At 41.2% G+C, this 12,466-nt stretch overlaps 1 protein-coding gene across 1 annotated transcript; it reads left to right on the plus strand.

Moving 5' to 3' along the window:
- Positions 1–404: 404 nt before the first annotated feature.
- Positions 405–9,000, plus strand: LOC101864164 (39S ribosomal protein L3, mitochondrial; the record flags this gene model as incomplete). Its single annotated transcript, XM_013085578.1, is given in 8 exon segments — positions 405–626; positions 1,033–1,123; positions 2,684–2,812; positions 3,393–3,492; positions 4,059–4,119; positions 4,626–4,737; positions 5,334–5,411; positions 8,683–9,000. Coding segments are annotated over 8 exon segments (1,048 nt in total), but the record flags the coding sequence as incomplete, so codon positions are not given.
- Positions 9,001–12,466: the final 3,466 nt, after the last annotated feature.

Genomic DNA, 12,466 nt, shown 5'->3' on the forward strand with positions numbered 1-12,466 from the left:
GTTCTTACCTCACCTCGCCAGCAGTGTGGCCTTACCCTAAGTAGGAAGCTGAGGTGATGGCAAGTTTGATAGTTGTGTAGATATATATATATATATATATATATATATATATATATATAGAGAGAGAGAGAGAGAGAGAGGCATAATCCTGAATCCTGTCATTTTAACTGTAAATGTTTGGGATATGATTTAGAGGTTTGCAATGAGAATTAGAAGTAGCCTAGATATTACTTCATCAATTTAATAACTTATAAAGAATAAAGGCTGTAGTAGGCCTACAGGTTAGTTGACCAGGACAGACATGTGTGTAGTCTGTAGTGTGTGTAAATCTTTCACAACAAAATCCCTGTCATCGAACACTCTAAAGTGAAAGGTCTTACTTCATGTTTTTTTTTTTTTTTCAGCTCTGTATGTGTGCAACAAATTAGAGAGAAAAGTCGAAGCCCCAAGTATGTGGTCCGTCCCACTACTCGCAGACCCTGGCATGTGAGGAAGTGGACCACAAAGCAAGACGCGAGTCTCACCTCAGAGAATGAAACTTTTGTGCAGGATGTGATCAAAGACCAGTATTTGTCTCCAAGTCCTTTGAAGGAAGGGCCCTGGGAAAGGAACGACTTTCAAAATGGGTACGTATGTTTTTATTAGGTCATCTTTCTGTTTTTTCTTCTTCTTCATGGCATCACACTTGAAGTCCGGTATTTGTCATACTGGGCTGTGCTGCTCAGCTCCTCTGTTGGCCCATTCAGCTTCTTCTGTAGTGTTGAGTTGACACTTACATGAAATGACTCTCTCTCTCTCCTCTCTCTGTCTCTGTACTCCCATCCCTCCTTTTGTCTCTCTTCTCTTTCTGTATCTGTACCCTCCTCCCTCCCTCCCTCGCCTCCCCTCTCACTCTCTCTCTCTCTCTCTCTCTCTCTCTCTCTCTCTCTCTCTCGCTGTATGTGACTGACTCACCCTCACTCTATACCAATACCCCTATACCCCTATATATACCTAATACACTTTAATGACATGACAATTATTCTCTCCCAGCACAAGGAGGACTGGAGCTCTGGCCCTCAAGCTAGGCGTAATCAAACAATGGACCAACTCTGGAAAGTCATTTTATGTCACCTTACTGCAGGTATCGGATTTTCCTTTTCTATTTATTAAAAGTTTGTTGTTGTTGTTGTTGTTGTTATCGATCCAGCAACAGCTGGGCTCTCGCCCTTCTGTCCAATGCCATGTAGTGATAAGTGCAGGTCTGCTGCAGTTGCTGTAATGTTCCATAGAGTGTGTTGTCTATATTAGGTCTCAGAGGGAGAAGGGTAGCTCTGATGTCATTTAGGGCTGTGCAGTGGAACGGGTGATGCTTCACAGTCTCATATGCATAGTCACACAAGGGACACATTGGGGAAAGTTCCGGGTTTAAAGTTTGTTGTTGAAAACAATATTTTTTTCTTTATTTTTTCCTCTTTTTTTTTGGTATGGGGCGGGGGTAGTTGTTTTTTGTTCATTCAAAAAAAAATCTTTTAAAAATGTAGGTAGGTAAAGTTAAATAATTAAATAGTTTGTAACCTCAGTTTAAGGGGAGACGTACACTCCCGGAAAAATTTTCTAAACGAATGACTTTTATTCAATTTCATGTAATTGTGCAAGAAGTTCATAGGTAAATAGGGTGTACTAAGGGTGAATTTGTTGAATTTTTCTAAAAAATGGGTCTCTGTGGCGGCCATCTTGGATTTTCAAACCAGTTTCTTAGTGCAGAAGAATGTCATAGTAAATATTGAATTATCAGCCTGAAATTTGGCACACAAGTACAAACCTATATGAACTGGGGATCTATGAAAGGGTTTTGACCTATTTTTAAAACTAAAAAAGTGAGCCCAAATTCAATGGACCCCCTAGAGTCAGTTGACGAAATTTTAGGGTACCTATTATAAAAAAAATTGAATATTTCCTCAAGTTACCAATATTTCCCAATTCCCTTTCATAGATCCCCAGAATCGATCTTAAAGCACCTGTACACCAAATTTGAAGCTTCTAGCTTCTGCAGTTTTTGAAAACTCCTTGCTCCCAGGAGGTCACATACGTCAAAAAGTAGATTTTGAGAAAAACAAAAAAAACAGGGATTTTAAAAAGGATTTTTAGAGCAATTTGCACTTTTCAAACGCCCTTTTAGGTCATTTAGGATGTTTTTTCAACAGTTTCTTCATTTTGACTCGATAGAACATGTCAAAGGATGTTTTTCCGCAAAAAACAAAAGTTGGATAGTTTGAAAAATTGTATCGATTTTGCCTTGGATCGACGACCCGGGTCTTCCCTTAAAATAGGACCCCTGGTTGGCCCATCTGTGCCCAATACCATTATACTGCATGTTACAGATTCTCATGTATCTTATTTTTCATTGCTTCATTCAAAGAGAAAAGATTGAGTCGGAGAACACTGTTGCAGCCATGGTAACCAAAACCCATGCAAACATTGGGGGTGTATATATATATGTTACTTGAAAGTATTATCATACATTGAATGGTGTATGCATGAAATGTGTTTTTGTGTAAACTGTTGATTTTTTTTTTTTTCAGTTTAAATTTCATTTCAGTGTGAAGTACCCAGAACCATCAGGGAGTGGGGCTAGAGACATGGTCATTATTATTGTTATTATCATTGATTTTGTTACTGAGACTGGTGTTTCTTCCTTCAGATCCTGGACAATCATGTGATCAACTACGTGCCCCCAGCCCAGTACTCGGCCTACCCCAGCCACAAGCCGCACCACGCCGAACGCTTTGGGCTACAAATTGTGGGGGCTCTCAGCTGTGATCCCAGACAGGTGGGTTAGGTCATAGGTCATTTTGACAAGTAAGCTAGGTCATGTGACTATCAGTTCTCCTTGGAATTTATATGAACCTGTTTGTGAACACAGGATTTCCTCTGACAACCTTCTTCTCCCCTCCCTTTCCCCCACCCAGATTTATGAAGTTTTTCCATATGCATGTGTGTTGTGTGTCAGTTTTTCAAAACATACAACATTTTGTTTGTTAAGGCAGGATACCCTTCGTCCACCCCCCCCCCCCCCCCCCCTACATCTACATCTAACTAACTTCTCTCCCCCCCCCCCCCAGTCTATACGTGTCACTTTTCCCAAGCCATAGCCATGTGTCCCCACACACACCCACAGAGTTTTTAAACCTATTCCCCTCTGTCTGTGTGTGTGTCTCAGTTTTCCAAAGCCTATAACAACATATTTTCACTTCCGGTGTCCCCCTGTCCCTCTTTCTCCAACGCACACCGCACGCACACACACACACACTCACACACACATACACCCCCCCCAATGCTTAACATCTCCTCCCTTATCATCTCTCAGTTTTCCAAAGCCTACACCAATCCAATCTGTCTGTGTCTCTCAGTTCTCTAAAGCCTACAACAACCTGTTTGTCAAGGCGGGAGTGCCCCCCAAGCGATGGCTGACCAGGTTCCTCATCACACCAGACGCCGCTGTCGAACCAGGTGAGAGATTTTCTTATCAGACTTATCACGCTGATTTATCATGCTGACTCACCCCACTCGTCAGCAACATCTTAATTAAGAGCAGATGGTCAATGACGGTGGTTGGAGGGTGTCTCTAGTAGATTCTTTTTCTTTTGTTTCCTCGCTTGCTTTGTCTGTGTGGGTAGTTGGAGTGTGCCTTTGATGGGTTTGTCTTCTTTTCTTTCCCTCTCTTGTTTCTGTCCGTCTGTCTGATTTGTCCCCAAGCACTGAATTAGTAAATGACCATTACTGTGTCGATGTGCTTCTCTCTAAGGTGTATAAGGTTATGGTGTATTGACTATCTACGAGTTGCGGATGTGTGATGTTTAAACTATGTCTGAGATGTATAAAGTATGGGGTATTGACTATGTCTGAGATGTATATATATATATATATATAAATGAGTTGTATAAGGTTATGAGGTATTGACTTTGTCTGAGATGTATAAGATTATGAGATATAGACTATGTCTGAGATGTATAAGGTTATGAGATATAGACTATATCTGAGACATATCACAAACCTTCAATGGTATCTCTTTCCAGGCACTGCCCTGAGTGTGAATCACTTCAGAGTTGGGGACTTTGTTGACGTTCAGTCACGATCGTAAGTATTCGTTATGTTGTTTTATATTTTTATACAGCACCTACTCCTATGTGCACATAGCTCTTGGCGTTTTACACAAACCTTAGTTCAAAGAACAATGATTGTATAAAAATGTATATTTGCTCATATCAATCACAGGGAAGAAATCACACACACACACAGACACACACACACACACACACACACACACACACACACACACACACACACACACAGGTACTATTCATGCCTGAGCACACACACACACTCGCGCACACACACACACTCGCGCACACACGTACATACACTTATTCACGCTCGCAAACAAACACATACACTCTTACATACACTTATTAACGCACACAAACAAAGGCACACACACTTATTCACGTACGTACGCACACATACATACAAACATACACACAAATTTTAAAACTATTATTTTTATATTATTTCCAGGAAACGTTTGCACACATATACACACACAAACACAAATTTAAGAACGATTATTTTTATATTATTTCCAGAAAAGACTGGGGCTTCCAAGGTGTGATCAAGCGATGGGGGATGAAGGGCATGCCTGCCTCACATGGAGTCACCAAGTCACACCGCAAGATGGGAGGAACAGGAGGCGGAGGGGTATGTGTGCTGATTTTTTTCTCTTTATCTATCTCTTGTCCTGTCTGTCTGTCTGTCTGTCTGTCTGTCTGTCTGTCTCTCTGTCTGTCTGTCTCTCTGTCTCTCTGTCTCTGTTTGTCTGTCTGTCTGTCTCTCTGTCTCTCTCTCTCTCGTTCATTCAGAACACAATCTCAATACAAAAAGTTTAATTCATTTTGATCTGTTACTGTTTTAACAAGAGGGAAGAGAAATGAATCTAAGACCAATCAATTCACCTCATGAAACACTACAACATTGCTGATTGTAGTTTTTTCTAAATTTTGACTCACTGTAATGTTGAAAGATGGCGAATGTTTATTTTGTCAATCTTTGATATCGTATGTAGAAAACCAAGACATATGTAAATTACTGCACGATCTTTTTTTTACTCATAACTATAACCCTTGTCTCTCTCTCAATGCGAACTTCCAATTTCCTGCAGTAGATAGTTGAAGGGTGCCACTGGTAGTGCGACTTCTTTTCTCTCCTTCTGTTGTTTTTGTCTGTTCTTCCTTGCACTACATAACCGATATTTTGTTAATGTTTCTCTCAATGCGAACCTCGAACTTCCCACACAGGACAAAGATGGCATCTGGCGGGGCAAGCGAATGCCAGGAGTCATGGGCAACAGACTCAGCACTCAGTTTGGTCTCAAGGTAATGACCCATCGCTGTCTCTGTCACGGGACTGATCACTTTTTTTTCTGGTTGATGGGAGGTAGGGGGTGGATGTTCATCATCATCATCCGGTGCCTTGCCGACTGGCGTGGGCGACCATGGACCTCCACTTCACCCTGTCCTTCGCTGCAGCAATGGTGTCTGTTGTTCTTGCTGCTCCCAACCATGTTGTCATCTTGTCCAGTATCTTTTCCCTCTGTCTGCCTCTGCCTCTCTTTCCATCAAACTTTCCTGTTGTGACAATATTCTCTAATGCTTCTTTCCGCATTGTGTGTCCGAAGAAATTTGCCTGTCGTTTTCTTATATTCGTGATAATTTGTTTTCTATAATTTGCTTCAACCAGGACTTCTTCGTTTGTTTTTCTAGCTGTCCATGGGATACGTAGCATGCGTCTTATGAACCACAACTCTGTCGCTACAATTGTTCTTTCCAGCTGTTTATTGATTGTCCACGCTTCGCACCCGTATAATAATAATAGGATTGGCTCGGTGTAACTTTTTAGTACTCTTTTCCTCGTTTCCAGTGACAGATTGATGTTTGTTAGTATCTGTTTCATCTTGTGGAAGGTTGTTTTTGCTTGGCAAATGCGGCTTTTAATTTCGGTGTGACATCTACCATCTGATGATATAATGGTCCCCAAATATTTAAAATGTTGTACTTGCTTGAGGGTGGTATCGTTGACTTTGATATTGCATGTTGGGATTGGAGTTTTTCTGCTTATCACCATCGTTTCGGTTTTCTTGATGTTTAGGCTTAAGCCCATGTTGTCACTCTCTTGTACGATGACATTTAATAGATTCTGCAGGTGTTCTTCATCTTCTGCTATAAGGACTGTGTCATCTGCATATCTTAGATTGTTTATATTATGTCCCCCTATCGAGATACCAGGCATTTCTTCTATGTGTCTCATGATATTTTCAAGGTGGATATTACTTTTGGCTAAATTTTGTACTCTTATTGTCTTATGTTACAAGTTTTTATCTCCTTTCTGTCATTTCTACTGTCTATCTTAAGTGTCATGTCTAGAAATCCGCAACGTATGTATTTATCTCATAGTCATTGTCAGAATGTCACTTCACAATTCACTGTCTTGTCAGACACCCCCCCCCGCCCATTTCTTAATGTGTGTGTTGGGCTCTCCTCCCTCACTGTAAATTTCCACTGCACAGCTCATATTATAAGTGTGACCCTTGTTGTGGGGAACCCTGGTTTAAATCTTTAACTGGCATGTCTTTTTTTTCCCTGGGTAGTTTGTGGCATTTTCTTGGTTTGTCTTGTCAGAGACAGATGGTCATTATTTGAGATTCCAATCCTTAGATGACTGTATTGTATGGTTGTTTGCAGATGAAAGTATATACAGTGTAGCATGCACATAATTAGACCTGCATGTTTGCCGACAATCGTCTGAAATCCGACATTCGCGAGCCGGCCAATGCTATCGCTAGGCCCACCTGTATTAGTCAATGTGCGAAGTGCGAGGCTTGGCCGACTGCCAGCGCCCCCTTTTTCTCCCGTCGGCTTTGTCAGCACTTTCGTTTTCGTGCCGGCTGCCGACGTCAGCGTCTCCGACATAATTGTCGGAACCTGAGTAGAAATACAAATACGAAAAAGGACGACGACCTAAATTATCTACTTTGTTTCAAGCTCGAGCGGCCATTTTGAATTTTGTTTATTGACTGATTGTTCAGATCATGTGGATTCATTCAAGTCCGACTCACTTGTTCTACCAGATCTAGATTATATAGATCATTTATAGACCTCAATGGAGGATTCATATTCCAATTCTATTGTGTCAAACCCTATTATAGGTTGTGCTGTAATATCAATGTTGGTAAAAATCATTTCATCAGGTACGTAGACTCAGCTGAGTCCTTCTGTTTGGAATCGGATGTAGATTTCTCGTTCAAGGCCTATTCCTATTCACTTGTTCTATTAGATCTAGATGTAGATTTATTTAGATTACAAGAGAAATTTTCAGACAATCTGATTGAGGCTCTCATGCAGGTCTAACATAATGAGCATGCACATAGCAAACAGATTTTCTGATCCCCGTTTTTTTATAAGTGTATATTGTACAGTCAAACCTGCTTTAACAGAAACCTGTAGAAAACGAAAACTGGAATCTTCCCGCTCCCCCCTTGATATATTCCTCTTTAATTACCTGTATAAAACAGAAAGCTGTCCAACACGGAAACTCGCTCCCTTCGGAGGGTTTCACCTGTCTAAGACGGAAAATGCTTTGCCCGCTCGGCCCTGTTTTGAAACAAAACTCACAAGTCTGGTTCCTCCGGCTCTAAACTTAAAGCCATGGCAGTGCCGCTGGGCGAGGAAGGGGAGTAGGGGTGCAATTTGAGGGTAGATGTTACCCCATCTTGTGAGCCCTGAGCTATGCAAATGGTCAGGGTAGTGTGGGTGTGAAATCTCACGACTGCCAGTCAGGGTGCTCGAGTAGCCAGCCACTACTGAAAATTTCCTGGGTATCCAGAAGCCAGAGGTGTGAAATTAGATTAACCAATGCCTGCCTCCCTGATCGTACGGCCAGCTGGAAAAGTGTTCCTCGAATCGTTGTTACATGATGGTAGTGAGGGGTAGCATTGGTTGACTGTGCTTGTTACACCGGTGGGTGGGGCTAAGGGTGGAAGCAAAGGAGATGTTTAAACATTTCTGTTTTTAATGTGTCAAACAGTGGTCCTATGAAAGGCAAGCACTGGTGGTAAGATAAGTAAGACTGACGCATGTCATTATCTGACAGGATAGCAATTAAGAGGTGTGAAGTTTTTACCACTGCTTGCCGATCGGACAAGCGGTCCTTGATCCCACTGGCTGGGCCTTTGACTCTCCCCCCCCCCCCCTTCCATCTCTCCCTAAATTCTCCTGTCTAAGACAAAAAAAATTTCTTCCTTAAGATTCCGTCTCACACAGGTTCGACAATATTTAAATACGTAACTAATTTGTACTTAACGAAAAGATTTTGATTTCTGAGTCCTGCCGATTTCGCTATGTATGTGTTGAACTATATGATATGTTTTACACCTTTGTCGACACTGTAGGTTTTCTCGGGGCTGCTTGTCCTGGCCTGTATCTCCCGTCCCAGTCAGCTTGTGTTGGCTCAGACAGGCTGGGTCTGAGCAGCGTGCCTCTTAATAAATGATCTGTGCTGTGGATGGAGGCGAGAAAGGTTTATTTGTTTGCTTCACCATGCCGAGTTTCTTCAACGGTTTAATGTTGTGGCTGTTCTGATTGTCCCCAGATTTGGCGCATCAACACCAAGTACAACATTCTGTACGTGACGGGGCCGGCAGTTGCGGGCGTTCCGCACACCTTCTGTCGGGTCAAGGACACCGTGCTCCCCAAGAAATGTCTGCGCGAGGACCGTTCGGAGAACGTTCCGATGCCCACGTGGTTCCCTGAGGACTTGGGGGACGATCCTCAGCCAGAGGAAATTTTTGACAAAGATTTGTTCCAGTTCACCGAGCCCTCGCTGGTGGAAGAGACGGAGTCGTAGCCGAGCTGATTGACTGTTGTGTTGTGTTCATGAATAAATGTGGGAGTGCTTTATCATATCGTAGGTTTGTCAGCGTTTTTGTTTGTTTTTGGTGGAGAAAATAAAAGCCTATGACACCGTAGCATTCCTTGAGTGCTTGAGGGAAAAAATAATTGACAGAAACAACAGATGGGAAGGAAAGAAGTAGAACCTACCAGTGAGTGATACCTTCTAACTACCCGCCTTTTAGTATTCTGTTAGAACTTGGGTTAGATTAAGTTTTAATTTTCAGGAATGTCTCATATGCCCAAAGAAGGGGGAGGGAGGTTCATGCAGCCCATTGTATTTGATGAATATCCCGATCAACACTATTGGGAAAATTAGATCGTATAAGAGGTAGGACTTCCAAATTTATCATCTGTCTCCAATAGGACTGATTATATATGGGTTGAGAGCCTTGAAAACTTAACAAAATGACCCATGTTCGTGAACGCCCCACTCTGAGATTGGAACCAGGGCCATCTGCTCTGTAGTCCAGCATAATAATAATACAAACTTAGCTGACGGAGTGCCCAGGGAACCTCCTAGAAATACAACTCGTGAACTGCCTGTCCTCACACCCAACTTGACCTGTATCTTTGTGTGGTTGGGTGGTTACTTAGTTGCTTCGCTGTCACACACAGGAGACCCAAGTTCGAATCCTGAGTTGGGAGAACTTTCTTCTAGTATCTCGGTCTTTCTACTGAGATCTTGTGTCCCTCTCACCCTGTGTTGGCCCTCATAGGCAGGGTCAGAAGCCAGCCTCCTAAATAATCTAAATTGTGTCAATGAGGGTCTAAAGTAAAAACACGTACATTAACCCCAACTATGGAGTCAGTTCAGTGAGGCAGACAATGTGCCGTTGGCTAACAGTAGGCTTCATTGACAAGGACGAAACATTTAACTCTTACTCTTAACAGTTCTTTCCTTTAAAAATTGAACAAAAATGTTTGATGGTTTTGGAAGGCTCTAAATCTCATATTTTGGTCTAATTTATCCATTTTGGTGCTTCTACATAGAGTGTAGACTTGATTCTGGTGAATTACCTCTAAAAATTTGGAGGAAAAAAATAGCTTCATACTTAAAAAGGTGTTGCATTTTACCTAAATCATTCTCATCTGTCCGCCATCTTGAATTACTTTCTTTTATACAAAGATCAAAGCAAGAACAAAAGAATTCACTAATATAGGCTATATTTATGGGCCATATTAGTGAAATATTCTATATTTTTATTTATAGAAAAATCTCAAAAGCAGGTCAAATATGCAAATTAGTTGAGTGAAATCTCTGATTTGTGTCTAAAATCAATACCTACCCAATATGCATTACTTTTAGGTAAAGTGGTCAGAGGAGCCTTAACAAATTTATAATAATTTTTTATGCAATCAGACTATTTGTTTGCATTTCAAATTTGAACACGTAGGTCATGGTACTAAATGGCTGTCATCTCCACTAATTAGCCTGAAATTACTCAAATTTTTTGTATATTTTGTAGAATTGAATATTCCTTGATATAAACTAGAAATGGAATCAATTTCGTTGAAAACAAACTTTTTTCATTCTTGGCCTATGTAAAGATGAGGAAAAAAGTTTTTTTGTCTAATTTTAGATACCAAGTAAGTAGGTCATATGTAAATGAAAAAGCATACAGCATAATTTTTGTCCCTTCAATAACCTTTCCATTGATATACAACACTTATTGTGTTGACTTACTCAGGAATTCATAGGGTTTTTTATTCTACGTCCACCCTCTATACCTTAAAAAACTGGCCAAAATCCAAGAACTGTTGAGAGTTAGTTTTTGTTGTTCTTCGGACAGATTTTCTTCACAATTTGCAGCAGATACATGTACTTCAGTTTCATTATGATGACATAGAGAAGCTTTCTAACATTATCACAGTAGGCATGGTAGCTGCACTGCAGCTTTTTCAATAGGTGTGGTCATGTAGCAGTCATTACATAAGTTTTCTCGTGCAACAATAATAACGATAATATTGAATCATATTGCTGATGTCCGCTCTGTTTATGGTCCGAGGTCTTAGCTATTAAAAAAACCACTTGAACAAATTAAATTGTTACAACTCGTCAAGAGTAAAAGTTAGATCTACTAAAAGTAAAATACAAGTAAAAAACACAGTCTCTTTCTTTTTTTTTCTCTCCTGCACACTCACAAACTGAAAACATACGCACAAAAACAAACAAATAGATTTGTGACTCTAGAATCTCCCAGTTGGTTTACAATGATTGGGAGAATTTGATCGCTCCGGTATATATAGATAATAGACAATAACGGCTTTCTAAGGAAAAAAGGACATAACTTCATTACAGAAACAAGCCTTTTCAATACTTGTTTGCTTCCCTTGGGTGGGGGGGGGGGGGTCGCATTGAAAAAAATTGGTGGGTGGGGGTTGCTGATTTGCAAAATCTACAAATGAAAAAGGTCAACCGCGAGTCATAGATTGTCCATTTTGACTGACTGGTTCTGAATTATTATTTTTACAATAAGATGTAGGTCTAATTTTCGATAAGTTTATAAATATAAATGAGGGTCATATTGTAGGCGGACCAGCCCAGACCGCCTGCCGGCGCCATGATCTGCCACCCCCCTCCCGCCAACAACTAGATCTACATTAAATTTTACACACAACTGTATTTGTTTTTCACATTTAAAAGCAGGTTATGAGATTCACACCACTCAGAGAAATTTAGTTATGAAAATTCGATGAGTTAATTTCGTCATGGTCAGCTTGAATAATCCCAAATATGGTTAGATTGTGAGTGGGTGGTGGCAGAAAGAGAAGACGAAATCAGACGACAGAATCGTTTTCTGTCCTCAGAGAAATTCGCTCCCGCAACCCGCAAGTTGCGCACGCAACTTTTGCCCTCAGCGCAACTTTCGCGCAACTTTTACCATTTTCGTGAATTCGCGAATTTTAGCCAATTTCCCGCAAAATTTTGGAAAATAATACAATTTAATTAAAAACACCGAAATTTTCTTCCACGACTATAAAAATAACGACGCAAAGGGGGACAATGCGCTCCTTTGCACTTGCACTTGCACACGGGGTGCCCGCCGCGCCGCTGCCCAGTGACCCGTACCGGGTCAGATCGGGTCGGGATGATCGCCCGACTCGTCGCCTGAAAACAACGTGTTTGTTTTGAAATGACGAGCCAGACGAGCCGGGTGCGATCGACTTGTGCCACGATAGCCGCTTTGCATGCACCATCAATCTGGCGAGCAAACCGACCCAATAGTCTTGTTTGGACTGAATCATCTTCTAGTCTAGCTACTAGCTAAATCTAGATCTAGAGTCTCAGTAAATCAATCCTAAACACGGTCGTCTGATTATTTAGCTTGCTTGGTTCCGTAGCACCAGGTAGATAGATCTCTAGATCTAGTATAAAAATTTGTGAAAGACTTTAAATCTTATGCCAGGAGGCTAGATCTAGACAAGGATCGATTCATCCAGAAAACCCCTAAAGGGGACGTTCAAAGATATCATCTTACGCC

The sequence above is a fragment of the Aplysia californica genome, unplaced genomic scaffold (genome assembly GCF_000002075.1).
Source record: "Aplysia californica isolate F4 #8 unplaced genomic scaffold, AplCal3.0 scaffold00388, whole genome shotgun sequence".
NCBI classification, from domain to species: domain Eukaryota; kingdom Metazoa; phylum Mollusca; class Gastropoda; order Aplysiida; family Aplysiidae; genus Aplysia; species Aplysia californica.